The sequence below is a fragment of the Zingiber officinale genome, chromosome 7B, assembly GCF_018446385.1.
Source record: "Zingiber officinale cultivar Zhangliang chromosome 7B, Zo_v1.1, whole genome shotgun sequence".
Lineage (NCBI taxonomy): Eukaryota > Viridiplantae > Streptophyta > Magnoliopsida > Zingiberales > Zingiberaceae > Zingiber > Zingiber officinale.
Window position 1 is genome coordinate 98,852,193 of NC_055999.1, and position 22,112 is coordinate 98,874,304.

Consider the following 22,112-nt stretch of genomic DNA (forward strand, 5'->3'; position numbering starts at 1 on the left):
ATCGTCGTAACTCGTAACCGCAAGCGTCGGAGTCGCGGCCCTGGATTTGCGTGAATAACCCGTCGAATGAATCATGAGGAGGAGATCCGGCCTCCATGGATAATCAATGCCTGCGATATCGAAGCTTTAAAGCAGACAGATGCTCCTCTGATCTGCTTTGCTTCGTTAAACCCCTTCTAGCAGTGTTTCATCGGTCATTTACCAGAGGGGACGAAGAAAGAGAGATCGCGTCTCGAAGAAAAAGGACGGATTTTTAGGCGTGACGTTGATAATTTTCAACATGCACCAAAGATTATCGTTAAACAATAAAAAAAACATAGAAATGCTTTAATAAAATCTTTAAAATATTTCCAAAACTATCAAATTTTACAACATTTCAATGATTGTAATGAATTGTAATCCGCTGGCATCGAGTTCCACAAGCAGATTCTCTCCATCTTCCCTTTTGTTGCATGTTGTGATGCAAACAAAGGATCAGATACAAGGCCAAAACTTTTATTGAGACAGAAACTCAAAGGAAAAAAAAATGAAGCGTGGCAAGGAACTAAAGAATTGTTAATCAAAAGATTTGCTTGATCGCGTGTCGTCCCTCAGAAAACAGCGTCCCGAATAACTTCCGCCGCATCGAAACTGAAACCAACGCCATTCCGACGGCAAGCTGCTGCCGGCGACCGAGGGGGAGCATCCACCGGGAGCACCCCGTTGGCCTGTTGAGCGGGGGTGCTAGCTGGAGGCGGCGGCGGCTTGTAGTACATGCGGGCCGTCTGGGGGCAGTGCGAGTGGAACCGAGCAGCGACCCTGACGCCCAAATCCAACATCTCCATGTACTTAGCCATCGGCGATCTCTCCCTGATACAAGAAAGCCAAGGAAGATCGGAGAGGCAGAGGCTGTTGGGCTGAGAGTGGGGAGGCGGAGGCGCTGCTTATTAATAGCTTGGCTCGTTCTCTCTCGCTGTGCGCTTTCTGCCCAGCTTCCTTCCCCTTTTCTCCGCTGGTTGTGGCTTGGTCCCTACGCGGAGGGTTGAGTGTTTGACCTCGCTACTGCGCATGCGGTGGATTTGTTCAACGTTTTAATTTTCTTTGGCATGAAATATTCAATTCTAACCTCTTAATTTATCTGTTTATAAAAAAATAAAATTGCCAAAAAAAAATTCTCAAGAGATTAAGGGGGCGTTTGATTTAGGGAAATAAGAGTGGAGAATAGGAATGAGAATCATTGATTGTCATTGTTAATATTTGGATTATAGGATATCTCCCCTTCAATGAGTCATTACCCTATTTTTATCAATCAAAATATTCTCTTGTTCCAAAAATACCCTTGACCTAAAACTAAAATTTTCTCTCTTAATATCAAATATCAAAATATATTTATTTATTTTTTCTTTCATATCACATCTCTTTCCTTGTTATCTTTCAATATATTTTTTCTCTCATCATTTTATCACACACTTTCTTTCTCTTTAATCTCTCCTATCACACTCTCTTTCTTCTTTTTTTCTCATTACACTTTCTCTCTCTTCAATCGCTTCCATCGCACTTTTTTCCTTCTTCTTTTCTCATTATAGTTTCTCTCTCATCATACTTTCTCTCTCCTCAATCTCTCTCATCACACTCTCTTTTCTTTTTTTTCTCATCACACTTTCACTCTCATCACACACACTCTCTCCTCAATCTCACTTGTTACACTCTCTCTTTTTTTTCCTCAACACATTTTTTCTCATCATACTTTCTTTCTCCTTAATCTCTTCCATCTCACTCACTGTTTTTTTTTCTCCTCACTTTCTCTCTCATCATACTTTCTTTTTCACTATACTTTCTCTCTCCTCAAGCTCTCTCATCACACACTCTCTCCTCATTTTTTTCTCATTACATTTTCTCTCTTCATCCTCTCCCATCATATTTTCTCTCACATCATATTTTCTCTCTCATCTTCTCTCATCATGCTATCTGCTATCACACTCTCTTTTCTCATTTTCTCTTATCACACTTTCTCTCTCTTCATTCTTTTTATCACACTTTCTTTCTTATCATTCTCTTTTATCATATTTTTCCCTCACATTTATTTTTCTCTCACATCTAATTTTTTTCTCTTATTTTCTTTTAAGGGTAAAAAAGGAAATTTTGATTTATTCTGATAGAAAATATGTAACTAACCAAATATTACTTTTAAGAGTGATATCTATACTCATACCATTCTCATTTCATAATATAATGATTCCCATTTCAATTACTATTCCTATAAAAAAACCAAACTGTTAAAAGATATTTTCATGACGAATGGACGAAATTGCCCTCAGATATTTTAATATCTTTGGTTTTTTGCATTATCCTTCACACTGCTGCTCGCACCAGCGGAGTCGCGGCCTGCCTGGCATGAGCTTCTGCTGCTCCTGTATCGTCCCTCACCGCGCCGCTACCGCCTCCGCCTCCCCTTCGATCGCCTCATCCCCACGACGATCGCTTCACCACCAGAGCCACTATCCCTTTCGGCGCCGTGTGCCTTTCGTTCGCCTCTCGTCGACGCTCTGGAGATGCCGGACCCGCCCGATCGGAGTCCTCAAGGAAGCCAACGAAGTGGACGCTAACGTTTCTGAGGGAGATCCATCTCCAGAGGGGGGATTTCGAGAAGATGCTACCGATGGGCTCGTCGCCAACGGCGTTGCGGGGGAGGCGAGCGAGGGCAGTTTGGATTTGGTTATTAGGGATGCCGTGCGGAGCAGGAGAAAGGCCGACGAGGATGAACAAGAGTACGATAGGTACACTATGCGCAACGGAAGGGAGGTGGGTACTCAATCCCTTTCTTTCCTTCTTGGTTGTTGTATGAAACTGGGTTATTGGAATCGGTTCGAGGTTGGGAATCGTGAATCAAAGAATTGGGAGGACAGAGAACATAGAATTTTAGATTAATGTAACTTACGCAGAGTTGAGAAAAATTCAAGTCCCGGTACGAGCAATCCCAAGGATACAACCTGATTTCCTTATACTTATTAGGAAACTTATATGTAGGTTCTCCTTAACATTGGGCATGAGAACTGAAATATGAAGACCATGAAAGTTATTGTAAGAAATAAATGTCTCATCAGCGGTGTTCCACATACACAATGTATGTATATGTCGTTATAGTAATCTTAACTGTATTATCTTAGTTCTCTACTTCTGCTTTGACTAGTTGACTGACACATAGATGTTTATGCCTCTTGAAATGTTCACAGAATTATATATGACTATTATACTAAGCTAATTACTTGTAGTGAAAATGAGCATAGATGTTCCTCTATAATATGCATAACAATTTCTAATTCTTGCATGGATCCTGATCCTGATTTGTTGCAGATGAGTCATGACAAAGTTTTGAGGCATTCCATTTCATTTTTTTTTTTTTTTGCCTTGTGCTCTTTTCCTTTTATCAATTTTTTTTGGACTTTCCATGAAAAAATCTCTTACCTATTACAAACTGATATTAATTCTTTTTTATAATTAAAAAATCTGACAAATTATCATCTTAAGATTGTAGGTATTTCAAGAGAAAGCGTACCTTGTAGGTGTTGAATGTAAAGGTTCTGAAGCAAACATTTTCAGTATCGAGGAGTCACTTAAAGAGCTTGCACAATTAGCTGATACTGCTGGACTGTGGGTTGTTGACTCTACCTATCAAAAGTTAGTTCCCTTTTTGCCCTACAGAACATGATTTAGTGGATAGGCTAAATGAATTTCTTTTTCTGTTGAAATCATAATAGAGCTGTTACATTTGTCTCCTTTTCTATCCTCAACATAATATTTTATTTTTCATTCTTCTGATATTATACTAATGCCCCCACCTAGTGGGGATAAGGCTTGGTGATGGTTGTTGTTGTTGATATTATACTAATGTGGTGTGTACTCTTGGTATGCTGACTTTTCATGGTTTCTGCTCTTAGGATATGTGGTATGTGAGTGCCAAATTTTCAGTAGTTTTTTTAGAGTAATTTGAAGATAACTTTGATTTTAGTTGGGTATGCTGACTGTATTTCTTTAGGCTTGCCAATCCCAATCCGAGGACTTATATTGGCTCTGGAAAGGTTGCTGAAATCAAGAGTGCAATTCATGCACTGGATGTTGAAACTGTAATATTTGATGATGAGTTGTCAGCAGGGTAAGTTTCATTTGATTTTATTACTTTTCCAGCTAGCAACACATTCTCTATGTCAGTTTGCATAGTGAATTACTGTTTGAAAAATTGAAATCGTAAAATAGTTGCAAAAGCCAAAAATGTTATGGCGAGGACTGAAGAATAGAAGGGTGTCCTTTATTTTCAACTCATCAAAAGAGCCCTCCTTTGATTATTATGAAAGAGACACTCCATCACCAATAGCTCCATGATATCCTTCTTTTATCCATTTATTGAAAGTCGAACAATTTCGTTGAAGCTATTTACTTTTGCCAGTTTGAGGCAAAAGTTATCATAATTCGAATCAAAATATGTGTGAATGTTCACTTTCCAAATTGTTGGCAATTCACAGGAGTCAGGAATATTTTTGCCTTAAATTAGCAAAATTAAACATTTTCATTGAAATTGCTTAATTTTGTTAGTTTTCAAATTTCATATGTAAATTGTGATATATCCTTGTTCAATGTATGAATATTCTCATGTAGAAGAATTAGAAATAGAGGAGAAATTAAAATGATTTTTGGTGAATATTATCATTGAAATTGTTCACTTTTCAGTAACTCAGAATAAAAAGGGGTATAATAGGTCTATCACAAGTGATGTGGTGCCCCAATGATAATAAAACAGAGGCATTCATTTAATGATTTTGAAAATAAAGGTTGCTTTTCTGATTTTTGCCAACTTTTCTGCGGTTAATTTTCTCATAGAAGCTAATTCTTGTTTGGGTTGGGATATTGCTCTAATACATTGGTCAAAATAAGCATTCCAGTGTTCCTGTTATTTTTTTACTTTTCATTCTAATACAAATGATTCATCAAGAATTTGTAGATGTTACTAAACTTTAGTCTTGGTATCATGGGACATTATGCTTCTAGACAACTCCGCAACTTGGAGAAAGCGCTTGGTGGAGATGTTCGTGTATGTGATCGAACTGCTCTGATTCTTGATATCTTTAATCAAAGGGCTGCTACTCATGAAGCAGCTTTGCAGGCATGTACTCAGGCTCTTACCTGTACTTATTTGGGTTACATGGAGGTTGAAATAATAGCTTTATTTAGTCATTTTTTAAGCACTTGTTTCTTGTACATTAGATCCCGTGTTGTTCATCTCATAGTGTTCTAGAAAAACATGTCAGTCCTATGTAGGTTGACCATGAGATATGTTGTCCAATGAGTCTTAATTAATGTAAGCAGCAATATATTCAATCAAACAACTGTTAACTTCCGTTTCAAGTCAGAAAGATTCTAAAAACCATGCAATGAATTTTGATATCTACTGACATTGCAATCAACCATAAAAGGAAAAAATATATATAAACAAAAATATTCTTTCACTGCTTTCTTGTTACAATATAACTCTTCTAGTTTATGCCCTTCATAGTTTTCTATATCTTAGTTTTTTTAATATTCATTATCTAAAAACTTCTCAAATTTCTAGAATTTATCTTTTTCAAATTTCTTTTATACCATAATGGTTGGCATTGCTAACTCTTATACCTCCAAAGCTCAACATTTTAGTAACAAAATGTATACAATTGACCTTTTTGGTTTTTGTATTAATAGGATTTATTTTTGTATTTGTAGGTTTCTTTAGCACAGATGGAATACCAACTTCCCAGGTTAACAAAAATGTGGTCTCACCTTGAACGTCAAGCTGGAGGCAAGGTTAAGGGAATGGGAGAGAAACAAATTGAAGTGGACAAGCGTATCTTACGCACACAAGTCAGTTTAAAATAAGTTGCTGCTTCCATTTTACTTTGCTGCAGAGTATTAAGCATGTGATTCAAACTACCTACTTAAATTGGAAGCATAAAGATACTAGAATATTTAGTGCAATTGCTCAATCAAGAATCTTCAGTAATCAATCTGTCCGTCCTTTCTGTACTAAGGCCACAGCAACAATATTTTTCAACTTTTCTTCTTGAATTGCTAGCTAGTTACTTCAATTGTAGGCTCAAAAGCTAGTATGATAATCCCATGTTTTCTCTTCTGACTCTGAACAGACAAATTTACTTACTTTCTTCTTTCACGTCTACTAGTGCGACTTCAGAAACTAGTTTGATGAATACCGTTTTAAAATTTTTGGATTCTAACCTGTAATTTTCTTGCTCTTGACTTTTTTAATTGGCTGCATCAAAATTTGTTGTGCCTTACATGGTTGTAAACTGAGAATTGTAATCTTGATTTCATTTGTATAACATCCATGATGCAGATTAGTGCATTGAGAAAAGAATTGGAATCTGTACGGCAACATCGAAAGCAATATCGTAATCGGCGTCTATCAGTACCTGTTCCTGTTGTGTCCCTGGTAATGACAGATGAATAATTTGTTTATCTTAACTATTAGGTGACAAAAGACTGAGATTTTTAGTATCTAGGTTGGCTATACAAATGCTGGCAAAAGTACGCTCTTGAATCGCCTGACTGGTGCTGATGTCCTTGCTGAAGATCAGCTCTTTGCGACACTGGATCCAACTACCAGAAGGGTGCAGGTACTGCCTTTAATAGTTACCTTAAACTAGGCATTTAGTGTCTGATGATGCTCCAATTTGCTTAGAATTTGCCACTTGATTTTACTGCTTAAAGCATCTTAAGTAAAGAATAAAATACAAGGAAAAAAATATGACTAAACAAGGACACTGCGTGATCTCTATAGTCTATACCATTCAGATACACCCTTATGACTCTTCGTCAACAAGTGACTCAACAATCCACCAGTTTTCTCATCCAATAATAAGCTATGTTATGCTTTATGTCCACCATGCCCTTATCTAGGATAATGAATCTGGCCAACCACCATTTTAAAGGAGTGCCAGCGTTTTTAGCAATAAAAATTACCTTGTTATACATCAAGAATAATTTATATTATCCTACAACTTTGCATATTAAAATTACCTTGAAATAGTATCACCATGTAAGACAACCAAGTAAAATAAATATATTCTGCACAAATAATCCTCTTGTATAATAGCTAATATAATTTATGAATAAAGGAAAACCACCCGAAGTTAACAAAAAGGTAAATTTGTTACCTTAACGACCCCCCTAGTGTCGGCTCCACGGATATGGAGGGAGGTAAATGCAGGTACATGCATTAGGCGTATAGTGATAAATCTCAGGTCGTTAGTTCTTAAGAATCGACCCTTGACCATTATGCCAGAGATGTCATGCGTCCACCGTCTGTGCTATACCCTGGGGCACCACCAGAAGTTAACAAGATATCATGAGCAAGGCAAGTAGGGAGACAAGGATTATCAAAGTTCTCTATAAGAATTGGAACACTAAATTAACTTTATCCACATATAAGATATCCTCAACGTAACTCTACTTCCAGGATAGAATCAATGGATAGACAACTCTTACAGCCTCGCCTGCAAGATTGAATCACCATCCTTTTTTCCTCTCAACTCCCATACCAACCATCACCCAAATCTCTCTTCTCCAATCCAAACAATGCACCCAAAAAGTTTAAACCTCATGCATCCACTCAATAATCTGCAAACAAACACCAGTAAGGATGCCATAACACAATCTTATTATCAGCTTCTCCACAAGTGTGGTTTACACGCATTATGCCCTCACCTTCTAATGACCCCTAATTAACCTGGAAAAATAAAAAATTTAAAGGATTAACTCTCACCAACTATACAGATTTTTTTCGTTGTTGATTAAATTTCTTATTTCTGGAAACAGCCTCTTGCAAAAAGTAGGGTAAGACTGCGTACAATGGATCCTTCCCCGGGACCCCGCATAGCGGGAGCTTCGTGCACTGGGCTGTCTTTTTTTTTTTGATTAAATTTCTTATTTGGTAATTTAAGTCATGTCATTTCTTTGTAATATTTATTGATTTATACCATTGTTTGCAACTTTCTTCTGATAGAAGCTGGAAGATTGACTGTCTAACATTTTGTTTAGTTCAGGGACAATTCCAAAATAATATTCATGTTTGAAATGTTCAACAGATGAGAAATGGAAAAGAGTTCCTTTTGACTGATACAGTAGGTTTCATTCAGAAGCTGCCTACGATGTTGGTAAGTTCTTTGTGAATCTCTCGTTGAAAAATGATTTTCTTTAAAATTTTGAGTTATGCAATGACAGTTGCAAACATACAATATCACACTGAAGCATCATCTCTTGGGATCAAAACAAACATTAGAACTCTCTGTAAATATGGATTCTGAAATATTTGGTACCAAGAGATACATGATTCTTAGTTAATGCTGATACTAGAGATATGATGCAGCATGGTATGTTTCAAGAAATTTGATTGTAATAAAGATCTTTGTGGAATGGTGGAGTGTTGTGTGGATCACATAAGTAATATTGCTATGTAATAATCCAGGGCATCAACTGCTTTGTCCTATACTGTGAAAAATGTTTTGCTGGATCCAAAATCGGTGCTAAACTCTGCACCAGATAGAAAGGCAGTGGCTCACTATCATTGAAAGAAAAAATCATGCTAGGAAATGGAAGGGCTTAGGAACTTAAAATTGGCATAGTTTGAACTGCCAGTGAGGGGTTGAATGATGTTGAATTGATGAGGAGGGATATGGCACAATGAAGGGTTAAAAAGATCAGTTACTGATGTTTAATTCATGAAATTGCCAGATAAGCTATGAGCACTTTGAGCAGAATGCTATCTAACAAAATACCTAAACCTTCAGGGAGTTGATCCAGAGCACAACCACCAATCATATGCCTCCATTCACATTGCACAATCATTTGATTTATTATTATTTTATCCAATTAAGGTATAATTTTATCGCATATATTAGTAGTGATATAACTTTGCATACAGTTCAATGGGGTGGGGTAAGATCCATATAATTGACCCCCGAAAAGTTGGGATGCCTTCTCCATGTTGATCTTGATCCTCTGACTTAATATATCAATAACCTTAATCCAAAGTTCTTTTTATCTCACAGGTAGCTGCATTTAGAGCAACACTAGAGGAAATATCCGAGTCATCCCTTATAGTTCATGTTGTGGACATCAGGTATGCTTATATTGTAGTGTCTGTCTTTTATTTCATTTGAGAACTCTATTAATAGTTTGTCGTGGATAATATCATGCTGTTATTAATTACAGCCATCCCCTAGCTAATCAGCAGATTGATGCCGTTAATAAAGTACTTCAAGAACTGGATGTGGCCCTAATACCAAAGCTAATTGTGTGGAATAAGGTATGGCAATATATCTCATTTATTGTGACAATTTTTTTTGTTCTCAGGCACAGTATTGGTTCTTGCTTTTCCAGTTGGACATAATTCCCCTTTTATAATATCTACTTTGACAGAGAAGTATAGATGGTGTTCAGCGAAATGCTTTGCAACTGAAGGAGTACTTTGTAACTAGGTCACACTGAGATGTTTTATGTTAATTACAGATCGACAAGACCAGTGGTCCTGACACATTAAAGTCAGAAGCAGAAAAAATAGGTGCTGTATGCATATCAGCAATTAATGGTGATGGATTGGAGCAATTCTGCAGTGCGGTTCAAGCAAAACTGAAGGTATCATTCTGCTTCCATATAATCTTTTATGAGAATTGTGTGGTCAAATTGCTTTTCCCCTGAACTCTATAATTTATCTTGATAGGACTCATTGGTTCCTGTGGAAGCTTTAATTCCTTACGAAAAAGGCGAGCTCCTTAACTCGATACATCAGGTTGGACTGGTTGAGAGAACTGTAAGTATCCAACATGCTTTCTTTTATGAATGACGTCGAACTGATATCCACGTGAAGAAATATTTGGCACCACCCATAGTTGGTTTGCCTGCAAATTATTCTAGATTCATGAATTCACTCCAAATAATACTTATCAAGTGAGTTTTCATGTATTTTAACACCCAAGAGTTACGCATAATCCATTCTTTATGATGAAGGAATACAAGGAGAATGGGACCTTGGTGATAGCACATGTTCCTCTTCCACTTGCAAGGCTACTAACTCCAATGAGGCAACTAACTGCAGCACAATGATTCTCTTATAATCTGTTATAATCTTATGGTAGTTCTTATATTCTTCTATTGAGTTATATTTGTAATATGTATTCTCAGTGATAAAAAAAAAGTACTTCCAATGATATAACAGCGATAATTTTTTTTGATAATTTAATTAAGACTGTAAAAGGAGTAAGTTACATTTTCCTTAATGTTTTGTAAATCGAATTCTGTGTTATTGTTTATATTAGATTCAGATTATATACTTAACCTTTTTTTTTGTCCGAGAAATTTCCTGTGTCCATTTTATACATTAGAATCAGATTGTACCAGTCCTAGTTTTGGTTCAAATGTTTGCAAATGAAACATTTTGTTATGGTCTTGATAATCACAGGATGAAAGCTTTATTTAATGTATTAAAAATAATCTAGAATATGGATATATAATAATAAAAACTAGTCACGTGGATTTTCAAGTAGGTAGAAATCATTATACTTAAGAAATGATTGACTGCTTGTGGCTGTGTTGTTTCATATTCAAACCTCACTCGCTGCAAAACCTGCTCCAACAAGATCATGTACAGATTGAGAAAAAGCAGTTTGCATGTACCATGCATCGATCAGAATTCACCTCAAAATCTGGTCACAATTTTTCTAAACATGAAAAGAAAGGATGATTCAACCAGACATGTAAAGTATGAATACGTATAAGTTAATTGCTACAAACTTCTAGATATACATAAACATGTTTGTACAATATCTCGTACGTAGCAACGTAACCAACATTTGGCTGTCTCATTTTCTTGCATACGTATTTATATACATAAGGCTAGTTGTTGAGATGCAATCTTGGCCCATAGTTATTGGCACTGTTATGGTACAAATAATATAGAGAGAGGCACATCAAAGTATTTAACCTCTTAAGCACTCTCAGCAAATCCTATTCTGTCGTCACCAAAATCAAATATAGTGTGATAAGCGCCCATGAAAACATCTCCAAGAATCCTGCACAAAAGAACTTGTCATAAGAATATGTTGATGATTGATCTCCAAATTGGAATTTGAGATTTCATCTGTAGTTAATTTTGTTGGAATTAAAAGAAAAAAAAAAGAGAAGAAAAATACCAGAGAGGACTCTGGGAAGAAGGCACATCAAATGCCATAAAGCCACTTAAACATACAGCTGTGCCTGCTTGTTCAACTTTTAGAACATACTGCAAATGAAAAATGAGAGAGCAGCAATTAGCTGTGCTCCAAACGATGTAACCAAAAAAGGAAATAAAATACAAGTAATCTCTAGGGTAGTTTTTTTTTCTAAGTGAATGAGACGAAATCATCAGGGTGGAATTAAAAGGCAGACGAACCACTCTAGATCTACAAAAGAAACTTATGAAGTAACTAAACTGAGACTTAATAGATGAGATACATAAGTACCATACCTGCTCAGGAGTTAGACTAAACTTTCTACTTCCAATTGTAAATGCGATATTTGGCATGCTTGCAATCTGATCACAACCAACAGTTGATTCTCCTAAAGGGTTTGGCAGCCGTTCACAGAGCTGGAGAAACCGTTAAAAACTTGTGTGAAAATTTGAAAACATCCAAAATGAAGAGACTACTCTAATAGTCTAGTAAACAAACCTGGTTTACATAGGCTAGTATGTGTTCTTTAGATTGATTCTTTCGTAGCTGGTTTTCAATCCATACCACAGCCATCTCACAGGCAGTACATAGAACATCACCGTTAGCAGATGCTTTTCTCTTTTCTCTTTCAACCACAGATTGGATATCAGTGCTGCAAAATTCATTAAATATAAACTAACAGACAGAAAATAATCAAACTACTAAAGCAAAATTTGATAAGTTTGGAACACATTGCGTTTAGCAAACCTAACATATTGAGCCCCATCGAAAATACACAGGCCTATTTGTTTGCAAATTTTTTCTGGTCGTGTCTGCAAACAAACATACTCATGTTCATAAAACTTCACCTGGGTGACAATGGAAGTGGCAAAGAATAAAGAAAAAACCTGTGCTATCAACAACTCGAGTATCAATTCCCCATATTCTTTAACAATTTCTTTACATTCTGTGCTAACAATTCCTTCTGCACCTATGGCATGATTGACCTGAGCTATTATGGTCTAAAGGCAAAAAAAGAGACAATGTTAAACATTAATCATTTTAACTCGGTAGCCAAAAAATTGATGAATGGTCCATATTCAACTTCTATGCTCTAGGAACTTCATCTAGACATTTGACAAAAGTATGCTCCATGATATTGGCTTTCATATGCCAGCAAGCAAATCAGAGAAATGGAAAATAAATTGCATTGGTTTCATAAGTGAATGATCGTATCTATAGTTGGGCTTGATTTCATAAGTGAATGATCATATCTATAGTTGGGCTCAGTCAAAGCCAGACTCAATTCAAGTTCCATAAATTTTTTAGAAACAAGCTTGAATAAAAAAAAAGTGAATCAAATTAATATCGACTCAGCTTGAGGTCATTTGGTTATCTAATGTACAAACTTGAATACAATGGCTTGTTTACAGCCCTAGTTGAATGGGACATACAGGAGGCATGTCCAACAACCACAGTTAGGTGCAAGTTTGTCAGGAAGGGCATGTAATTCAAGGTAAAGGCATACAACACAATCAAGGAAGTAGAAGATGGTTCATACAAAAAGAGGATAAGGTATACCCTCCTGGTTCACATGATTATATCTGTTGAACAAGTAAAGCTTATCACAGAAAGGAATTGCCACAATGAGATCCAATAAAGATAAAAATAGTGCAAGCATTTTCACAAAACTGAAAGACAAACCAGAAACATGAAAACTTTGTCCATGCAAGAAAACAATCGTCGACTTGTTATTAACATCGAACAAGCATGAAAAATTTATTTTGCAAGCAACAAACATGTATCCTAAAAAATGTTAGAGCATCTAAAGCAACTTCCAATATTTAAAGCTTGAAAACATACAGTGGGACCAGCGAGCAATGAAGTTCCAGAATCCACGATAGCAGCACAACCTCCAGAACAGTAGCCTAGATTTTTTTCCCCCAAAAACATCAAGAAGCAAGAAATTTCAGCATATAGTATTTATTTGAAGGAAGTGCATCATACCAGTAGATTCTCCAGAAATCAGAAAATCACCCATCTCAAACTGATACAAACAAGCCAAATGAGTCAAAAAGAATTTAGAGGACCAGGAGTTTACTATAACTTTTTCCCTTCAGTTACATATTTCTTCTACCTGCCAATATCCTTTTCGTGTAACAGGAACATAAGTATGATTGCCCTTGTAATGATTTGGATCAACACCTCCAAACACAAGTTCCCCGCCATTTGCATCATCAGGATTCCTATTGAGCCAGAAAGAAAAGATCTCCTTCTCAATAAGACCCTGCTTGAGCATGGTAGACCTGCAATGTGCAGACAATAATACCAGTTATGCTTAATGTTAGGAACACATTTGCAATATCCTTGTACCTGAAAGTGACATAAAGAAAACCATACCATAGGGGTGGTGCATTTTCAACTGATATTTCTTGAAAACCAAGGCCGACAATTCCATCAAACTTAGCCAGCAAGAATGTTGGACCAACTTCTCTAGTTGTCTCAATGAAAATCTGAGGATAAATAGATATTTAGGTTGGAAATTTAAGATGCAAAGGATAAATGACTTCAGTTGATGAAGATATATAGAGAGGAAAGGACCTACTTGGTCTTTGGCAACTAGTTCACCAACTAGTACATTGTCCTTGCTAAAGAAGCCAGAAATCATCCCAGAACCATAAGTTATTTTACATGATTTTCCTGGTAGGAAAAGCGATACAACTTAGATTTTTTTTCATACAAATAGAAGGAAAACAAAGAAATTGCCTTGTCTAAAAAAAATTATAACAGAGACTGAACATATGACAGAAATATGACATGTTGGTTATACATTGGCCAGATAGAGCTTGGATTTTGAATATTAGTAACAATACTGATCATCAAATAAGCAACAAGCCATAGAAACAAAAGGCTGAAAGAGAAATTGTAGGCCAGTTGTGTAAGAAAGCTAACGATAAATAATGCAGCACGAGCTCAAAATGTGCACAGACTAGAAGTGTACCATCCTTTGTGTAAGTGCTTGATTTGCCTGCCTTGTACTTATGGTGAAAATAACATGAAAGCTGCAAAGACATTAGCTTTCATAGACTTAGTCCACATTTGATTTATAAAAAAATAAATTACAAAAAAAGCAAGCAGCCAAGACATTCATTGGCGGGAGTGTGGCCTTTGGTTTCCTTCAAAAACGAAAAGAAGGCATTCATGATTTGTTGAGGCTTGCATACAGAACTTACTGAGAAATAGCACTTGGATGATGGGACCCACAAGTTTGAACTTCCAGTGTCAAAGATGACTGTAAAGTTTTGTGGAGGCGAGCCAATACCAATGATGCCAAAGTATTGAGCATCCATGTAGTTCTTGAGGGATATTATGTCAATATCTGAATCTCCAAGATTATGATGGATAGCATTATATTGGCTATACATGTTCTGCTTTCTCACTAATCTAGCTGCATTCAGAGTATCAAGGTCCAAGGACTTCTTATTCAGATTGATTCTCATTAAGCCATCTGATGAGGCACAGAGTAACAAGCAAGCAATCCAGAAAAAAATGCAACATAAATGATATTTCTGTCCCATTTTCAAAGAAATCGCCTGGAGAAACAAGAAAACAGTAAAATTGTTGCATTAACAACAACAAAGATAAAATATATTACTGAGAAACATAAAGATATTTCCAAGAGGAGAAAGTAAATAGTAATATTACCTGATGATGATATGATATTAAGAACCACGAACCAAGGACATAGAAATTATCAAAGCAAGAATAAGCAGCACATTTGGAACTTCTAGCTATTGCGTTTCGCAAGAAAAAACTATTGTATTACTTATGGATTGATACTGTATTGCAAAAATAAAGGCAACTGTGCATCTCAACTGTGGTAGTTCTGCTAACAAGTACAAAATTCCATTTTGTAAAAAATCCAAAATTCTTCATTCATCTCTTCTTTTTTTAAATACAACAGTGCCTACGAAAGAAACAACAACAATAACACAAGAAACCCCAACCCACAACCCGGAAGGTAAGGAAAGCAAAAAGTCTTTGGAAATTAAGCTTCAAAAAAGATTCTGAAGAAAGCATCGATATGATTTATGAACGTAAAATCCGAAGAATTGCAACAGACAAGTGGAAGGAGGAGGATCATCTCATATCTCGCTGGAAGCTACGACCTAGAGAAACCCGGAAGGTAAGGAAAGCAAAAAGTCTTTGGAAATTAAGCTTCAAAAAAGATTCGATCTATGAACAGAAAATCCAAAGAATTGCAACAGACAAGTGGAAGGAGGAGGATCATCTCATACCTTGCCGGAAGCTACGACCTAGAGCGGAGATTCGAAGTGAGAGGAAGCAGCACAACTGCACAAGCAAGAAGATGGAAAGAGTGACAGGGAGCAGGTAGGTTTCACCATAGGCGAGTTCTTCAGAGTTTCTTACCCGAATTGTGCACCCAAACTGGCAGTGAGATGGTTGGGAACGTTACTTTGGAAGGTAACCGTTGGGTAGATGGTGGATGCCGTAAGTCATACTCCTTGCACAACTTTGTCAATGTTGAATTGTTTATTTGTTATTTTCAAGAAAAAAATAAATTATAATTATAATTTTCATTTAACTTGTTTAGATGGAAAAAGAAAGATAGTTATTTTGTGTTTTTTGATTTGCGTAAATTTATTTTATTCTATTTTTTTTTTTATTTTTGTCCTTTTCAGTGTTTTATTGGGAATAAAATAAAAAATAGATGGGATCCAATCAAAACTTTAATTTTACATGTAGTTCGATAGGTAAAAATCTTTATTTTTGATCTCTAATTAAATATAATAGATATTAATTTATTTAATTATCCTTTATAATTTTAGATAAAAAAATTAAAAATAAATATAATTTTACTTAAATTCAACACATTATTATATTAGAATATAGTATATTTTTTTATTAAATTAAACATGACTCTTTTTTTCATTTATGAAAAATATACTAATTTTTTTTTAATTAGTATTCAATTAGATGAAAAATATATTAAATTTTCTTTAAATGATGTTGAATTTAGAAAGAATTATATGAAGCAGGAATAAAACTGTGCTCAATTTGATAGAAAATATACTCAATTTTAATTTAAAATATTGAATTTAACAGAAATTATACTTATTTTTATATTTTTTATACCTCAATTTTAATAGAAAATATACTTAATTCTAATTTAAAGTGTTGAATTTAACATGAATTATATTCATTTTTAGACTTTTCGTATTTAAAAAATATGGGAGACAATTTTGATAGAAAATATAATCATTTAAAGTGCTAAATTTTTAAAAAAAATTATATGCATTTTAAAACTTTTTTACCTAAAAAATATAAGGAGTAATTAGATATTGATATTTATATGAGGGAGCAAATAAAACTTTAGTAGTAGAGAGTGAAAATAAAGTTTTTTTTTTTATATTGAGTTTATAATTGGGGATTTTTTTCCAATTAATCGATGAATTAAATTTATTAATCTTTTTAATTAATTAATTAATTATTCCTTCTCCATAGTTTTTTTTTCGGTGGCTGTTGGCCCCACTTTGACGCTGTCCGATACCTTGCCCAGAATCCCATTGGAGTGCGTACTTGTTTTCTAGTTTCTACCATTGAAGGTAAGCGACGGGGGAAAGGAATTCTATGGGAGGCGGAGGAGCTGTCGACGCCTCGCCGTCCGATTTCGCGCCGCCGCACTATGCCTCCACCACCGCCCGAGCCACCGACCTTGTCTCCGGCATCAAGGAGCAGGGCAAAGCCCTGATCTCCTCCCAGCGCCCCTGGGCGCAGCTCCTCGACCCGGGCGCCCTCTCTCTCCCCGCCAACTCAACCCTCGCCGCCGCCCGCTTCCCCCGCAACGTCGCCTACTTCCGCTCCAACTACGTCCTCGCGGTGCTCGCCGTGCTCGCCGTCTCCCTCCTCTGGCACCCCGTCGCCCTCGCCGCCCTCGTCGCCCTCGCCGCCGCCTGGATCTTCCTCTTCTTCGGCCGCGATCAGCCGATCCTCCTCTTCGGCCGATCCGTCGACGAAGGGACCGTCCTCGGCGTTCTGTGCGTCGTCACGGTCGTCGCCCTCATCTTCTCCAGCGTCGGATCGACCGTGTTCGGAGCGGTCGCGGTCGGTGCCGCCGTCGTCTGCCTCCACGCCGTGCTCCGCGGAACGGATGATCTCTTCCTCGACGAAGAAGCGGCGGCGAGTGGCGGATTGCTTGCGCCAGCAAAACCGGAGATCCGTCCTCGGATAGTGTGAATATTGCTTTCTAGGGTTCGAAATGATCGGTAATGTAATTTCTCGTTACGATTCGAGATGAAGAATTGGGAACTAGTTGCTCTTTCAATATCTCTGTATCGAGAAAAGAACTTCGTGTATTTTTGCTTTTTTAAACAATTTGCTTGATCTTAACTGGACCGAACCATGCTTTCTTCAGCCTGTTTCGTCTACTTTTTATTCAACCGCGTACGTCTGTAAAATATCTATTTCATATACATAACTTTCAAAATGATCAAATCGTGGGATATCGATTTTACTCTTTATCCATGTGGCTGTTCACCTCATGTGATTGTCTGAAGTAAAATGAAAAAATATCTCGACCCACTTTAATTTCGCAAACTCCAGCTTCTGCTAAAATTTAATCCCGAGCCTTAACTCTTCCTCTCCTCTCGACGTTACCTGCTAGCTTTCGTTTATTTTCGAAAATGTAATCTTGAACCCCTCTCGAACTTAGTCGCTCGTTCCTATCGTTCAACATTTCACCTGCGAAGTCCTGATTGATCCTCCTCATATCTAACTTCTTCACCTCCACGTGAAGTCTAAATTATATCATCACCGACTATTATATTTTCGGAAACTTCACGACCTAGATCAAAGTTCGGCTTCATTACCTTTTTCATCACGTTAGCTCATTATTATCCTGAGTTTCACTACCTTCTTCACCACGTTAACTCCTTATACTCCCATCATGCCATATCAGTGCATCTATGAAAATGTCAAAGTATACATCATTATTTTAAAAGATAAAATCTTTGAGAGTAAAAGTATTTTTTTAAGTGTTCATTTATTTTTCATTATAACTTTATAGCTTTATTTATGAAAACACATTTTTTAGATTTAAACTTGTTAATAGATGAATTGTTCAACAATTACTTTATCTAAATAAATTAATATTATCGAGATGAATTGTTAATACTATTTAACTTTGGTAAAAAATATAATTTGGTTTAATATTTGTCATACTTTGCATCTAAAATGTGCTAAGGATTTCTTAATTTAAATAGGTTATATCATCTCTAGACCGCTTACCTTATATGCATAAAACTCATAGTATTAACAAATTCAAAAAATTTAATATTTTTAAGTTTATATTGTATATAGAACCCTTAGTTCATTTCCTTAGTTTAGGTTATCAACAAATTTAATATTTTTTTTAGATTTTATGATATTTATATTTACATTCATTCTAATTTCATAATTATTAATTATGTTTTCATTCGTTGTATAGAGTTAGTGACTAAATTTAGTTTAACTTTATGTTACTATTGATATTTTATTGAATTTTACAAATCTTGATTATTATTTTGTTATACGACAGGAAAGTAAAAGAAATATATCAAGTTCAGGAAGTGCAATTCAATTATTAAATTTACAGAACAAATTATATTGGATGAGCAAGTTGAGACATTTTATAGATTTTTGTTCTAATATTTTCATAAAAGGAAAGACAAAGGGTTATTCAGGAGTTATACTCCACGAAAAACACATAAATATTATAAGAAGTAACCCCTTTTCATTATTCCTAAGCATACCAGAAATTCAACATTTTAGGGGATTACTGGTGAACATATTTGAGAGTTGGGATTGCGAAAAGGAGACATTTAAATTCGCCAACGTGGTTGTGTCCTTCACAACCAATGATGTAGCATTATTTCTTGGAATTCCAAATAGAGATAGACATGTCGAGATGGATTTCAATATTACCTCTGGTGCATTATTCGAAATATTTTTTTCCAAGTAAAGACGTAAATCGATCTAGATTGGAAAATCTAATGAGGACATATTGTCTCTGAGTCGATTCAAATTAAGATGTTTTGCTATTTTATAAATTTTATATTTTGTATCTTTTTTCTTCTGTTTTATTTGCTTCTAGTACATATAAGCGACCTTTTCAGAATTATAGATATTGTTGATGATTTCGACAATCTAGGAAGTTATAATTGGGTTGAGGCTATATATAATTATATGACTCCTTAACACCCAATATTTGGAAATGCTTTTGCATCGAAGACTCCTAGGCGTACCCTCTCACTACCTTATATGAAGGAATTTGCTGGTTTACTTGCTGTAAGTTTTTATTGGTTAGTTAATATATTTCATAAATATTTTAATAGTATCTAATCGTTGAACTATGACACATGCTTGGTTTTTTAAGCATGCCCCTATTCTAGTGGTAGACAACATTGTAACACTGAGAATAAGTAAGTGGATGTCTACTTATTCTCATAGAAATAAAATAAATGCTAAGTTAGCAAAAGTCTTACCTAGCCAGGTAATCATTATGTGTATTTCAACTCATGCTAAATTCATCTTATATAGTTAATGATTTTTAATTAATTATGTATCGTTATTGATTTTGTAGATTACTATTGATTTTTCTCCCTACTCCCGAATGTTGGACACAAACAATCTAATGCCATAGATTTATGGGTATTAGTTGAATTTAAGCTACACTGAATTAAATTCAACTTACAGTCAAATTGACCTGAGCGGATAATCTCAGGCTGCCAGCAGGGGATGGTTTCTGCTACGTGTCAAAGAGCGGTTGGGCAGGTCTGCAGAGCGGCAGAGCAGGTCTGCAGAGCGGCAGACCAGAGCGGCAGAGCAGATCTGGAGAGCGGCTGACCAAATCTACAGAGCGGAAGACCAGGTTTGCAGAGCGGAGCGACAGAGCTGGTCTGCAGAGCGGAAAACTAGATTTGCAGAGCGGAAGACAAGGTCTGCAGGCAGAGCGGAAGACCAGAGAGGTAGAGCAGGTATGCAGAGAGGAAGATCAGGTCTGCTTAACGGAACGACAGGGCTAGTCTGTAGAGCAGAAGACCAAGTCTGCAGAGCGGAACGACAGGGCTGATCAGCAGAGCGGAAGACCAGAGCAGCAGGGCAGGTCTGCAGAGTGGCAGGGTAGGTCTGCAGAGCATCAGGGCAGGTCTGCAGAGCATCAGGGCAGTTCTGCAGACCAGAGCGGCACTTGATTTGCCAAAAGATAGATCGGACGAGGACATTGACCGACCGGGAAAACTGACTGAGGCCTGCGAGAGTCGTAGTTTCCCTGAAACAAATTCACCCACCTTCGGCTGTGCTTCAAGGCTTACAAGGGTCGTCTGTTTCCCAGGATACAATGGCCGACCGTGAATCCGACCAAGCACTGGTGGTCACGGCGAATTGAGTGGCACCCTATTGCTATCACGGGCACTCCGCCGAGCAAGAGTTGCACGACAGAGGAGGAGGGGAAAAAATGGAGAGCCTTTGCTTTTCTGTGTCTTCTGCCTATGATCGGAGCCTCCTTATATAGGAGCTCGGATCAGTGGCTAGAGTTAATGCCCTTAATGGTCATTATTAGTCGAGCAGTGAAACGACCACCGTTTCACTCATTATTATTCGGCAGATTTTATTCTGCATTAATCTTGAATTTAATATGTATGTTTCATAGCAGCAAAAGATCTACGTGGCAAAAATCTCGAATTTTTTTCCCGACCAGTCCGGCATTCGTGTGCACAGGTCGCGCTCGCACACGAGTCAACTTGGTTCAGTGCAAATCCGAGCCCTGAATTTGCACCTCCCCTGCGCACCCATGCATGAGAGAGAGTCTCTCCCCATACATTTGTTCACAACCTCAATGTATGTGAATCAATATAAACCAACAAAATTATCTTGAAACTTCCAATGTGGGACTAAAGTCCCATTCACAATGGAGCTTCTTTCCTCTTCCATTTCTTCTCCATTCACTTATTCAACAATCCCCCACATGAATGAAGATAGGGTAAGTGATAGCATTCAGCAGTTGAGTCAAGTATAGGATAGGTAGGTTTTACCCTTTGAACCTTCCCTTGTGAAGATTTGGTTGGTTACTAGATGATAATAGACATGATGTCCTTGAACTATACTGTCGTCTATGTAAGCAGTGACAAATCTCACCCAAGACTCTTCCTGATACAACTCAGTTCTCATGAGTGTGTTCGTTCTTGGCCATAAACACGCCTGGTTCTATGAGAAGCTCTAAGAATTGTGCCTCCAATTCTCTTCGAAGCAGCCCCACTTTTTTCTCACATAGGTGATCCCTCAAGAGTTTCCATCTACTCTTCTTAATTATTAAAAGCCCATCGGCTTACCCTGGTCTAGTCACTGTTTCATTAGGCTATCCCCCTACAGTGTGTCTAGTCAGTGCAGATTAGTTGTCCCTTTGAACCTAGTTCTTGGTATCTCCAGTCAGCATAGGTTGGGTGCCCTCTGCACTGATCGCTAACAACGACATCAAGCCCATTCCTCTTGATGAGCTTGCAACTAACTCTCAATTTAACCCCTTGGTTAGCGGATCAGCTAGGTTATCTTTTGACTTCACATAGTCAACAGTGATAACTCCCGTTGAGAGTAGTTGTCTAATGGTATTATGTCTACGACATATATGTCTAGACTTACCATTATACAGATATCTTTGTGTCGGATCGATTACTGATTGACTATCGCAATGTATGCAAATCGCCGACACGGGTTTCGGCCATCATGGAATATCTTCTAAGAATTGTCGTAGTCATTCAACCTCTTCACCACATTTGTCAAGAGCTACAAACTCAGATTCCATCGTGGATCTGGTTATTACGGTTTACTTAGAAGATTTCCAGGAAATGG

General features: G+C 36.9%; 4 protein-coding genes across 5 annotated transcripts; 2 read left to right on the forward strand and 2 right to left on the reverse strand.

The window, feature by feature from the left end:
- Window positions 1-323: 323 nt before the first annotated feature.
- LOC122003972 lies at window positions 324-931 on the reverse strand. The gene has a single exon (XM_042558929.1). It carries the CDS (start codon window positions 834-836, stop codon window positions 591-593), a length of 246 nt encoding a protein of 81 aa, XP_042414863.1. The 5' UTR covers window positions 837-931; the 3' UTR covers window positions 324-590.
- A 1,408-nt stretch (window positions 932-2,339) lies between these two features.
- On the forward strand, window positions 2,340-10,356 carry LOC122006494 (GTPase HflX-like). The gene is made up of 13 exons (XM_042562022.1): window positions 2,340-2,781; window positions 3,515-3,657; window positions 4,016-4,132; window positions 5,023-5,137; window positions 5,731-5,868; window positions 6,359-6,454; window positions 6,525-6,638; window positions 8,109-8,177; window positions 9,072-9,142; window positions 9,235-9,328; window positions 9,532-9,657; window positions 9,743-9,832; window positions 10,030-10,356. The coding sequence occupies exons 1-13, from the start codon at window positions 2,374-2,376 to the stop codon at window positions 10,123-10,125; spliced, it is 1,677 nt and encodes a 558-aa protein (XP_042417956.1). The 5' UTR covers window positions 2,340-2,373; the 3' UTR covers window positions 10,126-10,356.
- Window positions 10,357-10,776: 420 nt separating this feature from the next.
- Window positions 10,777-15,659, reverse strand: LOC122006495 (aspartic proteinase-like). 2 transcript variants are annotated; one of them, XM_042562024.1, is made up of 15 exons: window positions 15,639-15,659; window positions 15,506-15,560; window positions 14,441-14,800; window positions 14,209-14,269; window positions 13,813-13,907; window positions 13,608-13,720; window positions 13,345-13,513; window positions 13,215-13,254; window positions 13,071-13,135; window positions 12,116-12,229; window positions 11,976-12,040; window positions 11,727-11,880; window positions 11,525-11,644; window positions 11,211-11,299; window positions 10,777-11,090 (listed from the first exon to the last, which is right to left on the reverse strand). In XM_042562024.1, the coding sequence occupies exons 3-15, from the start codon at window positions 14,783-14,785 to the stop codon at window positions 11,006-11,008; spliced, it is 1,515 nt and encodes a 504-aa protein (XP_042417958.1). In that variant the 5' UTR covers window positions 14,786-14,800; window positions 15,506-15,560; window positions 15,639-15,659; the 3' UTR covers window positions 10,777-11,005. The 2 variants fall into 2 exon arrangements, with proteins under 2 accessions (XP_042417958.1, XP_042417957.1); XM_042562023.1 differs by having other exon boundaries at window positions 15,506-15,644.
- A 1,124-nt stretch (window positions 15,660-16,783) lies between these two features.
- On the forward strand, window positions 16,784-17,618 carry LOC122003974 (PRA1 family protein F3-like). The gene has a single exon (XM_042558930.1). It carries the CDS (start codon window positions 16,860-16,862, stop codon window positions 17,463-17,465), a length of 606 nt encoding a protein of 201 aa, XP_042414864.1. The 5' UTR covers window positions 16,784-16,859; the 3' UTR covers window positions 17,466-17,618.
- The last annotated feature ends 4,494 nt before the right edge of the window (window positions 17,619-22,112 follow it).

Excerpts from the sequence above, each read along its gene's own strand:
- LOC122003972 (XM_042558929.1), bottom strand. The coding sequence starts at position 836 with ATGGCTAAGTACATGGAGATGTTGGATTTGGGCGTCAGGGTCGCTGCT.
- LOC122006494 (XM_042562022.1), top strand. The coding sequence starts at position 2,374 with ATGAGCTTCTGCTGCTCCTGTATCGTCCCTCACCGCGCCGCTACCGCC. Across the intron at positions 8,178-9,071 it reads AGAAGCTGCCTACGATGTTG|GTAGCTGCATTTAGAGCAAC; the intron begins GTAAGTTCTTTG and ends TTTATCTCACAG. Across the intron at positions 9,329-9,531 it reads AGCTAATTGTGTGGAATAAG|ATCGACAAGACCAGTGGTCC; the intron begins GTATGGCAATAT and ends TGTTAATTACAG.
- LOC122006495 (XM_042562024.1), bottom strand. The coding sequence starts at position 14,785 with ATGGGACAGAAATATCATTTATGTTGCATTTTTTTCTGGATTGCTTGC. Across the intron at positions 13,136-13,214 it reads GATTTCTGGAGAATCTACTG|GCTACTGTTCTGGAGGTTGT; the intron begins GTATGATGCACT and ends AAAAAAATCTAG. Across the intron at positions 11,300-11,524 it reads TTAGTCTAACTCCTGAGCAG|TATGTTCTAAAAGTTGAACA; the intron begins GTATGGTACTTA and ends TTTCATTTGCAG.
- LOC122003974 (XM_042558930.1), top strand. The coding sequence starts at position 16,860 with ATGGGAGGCGGAGGAGCTGTCGACGCCTCGCCGTCCGATTTCGCGCCG.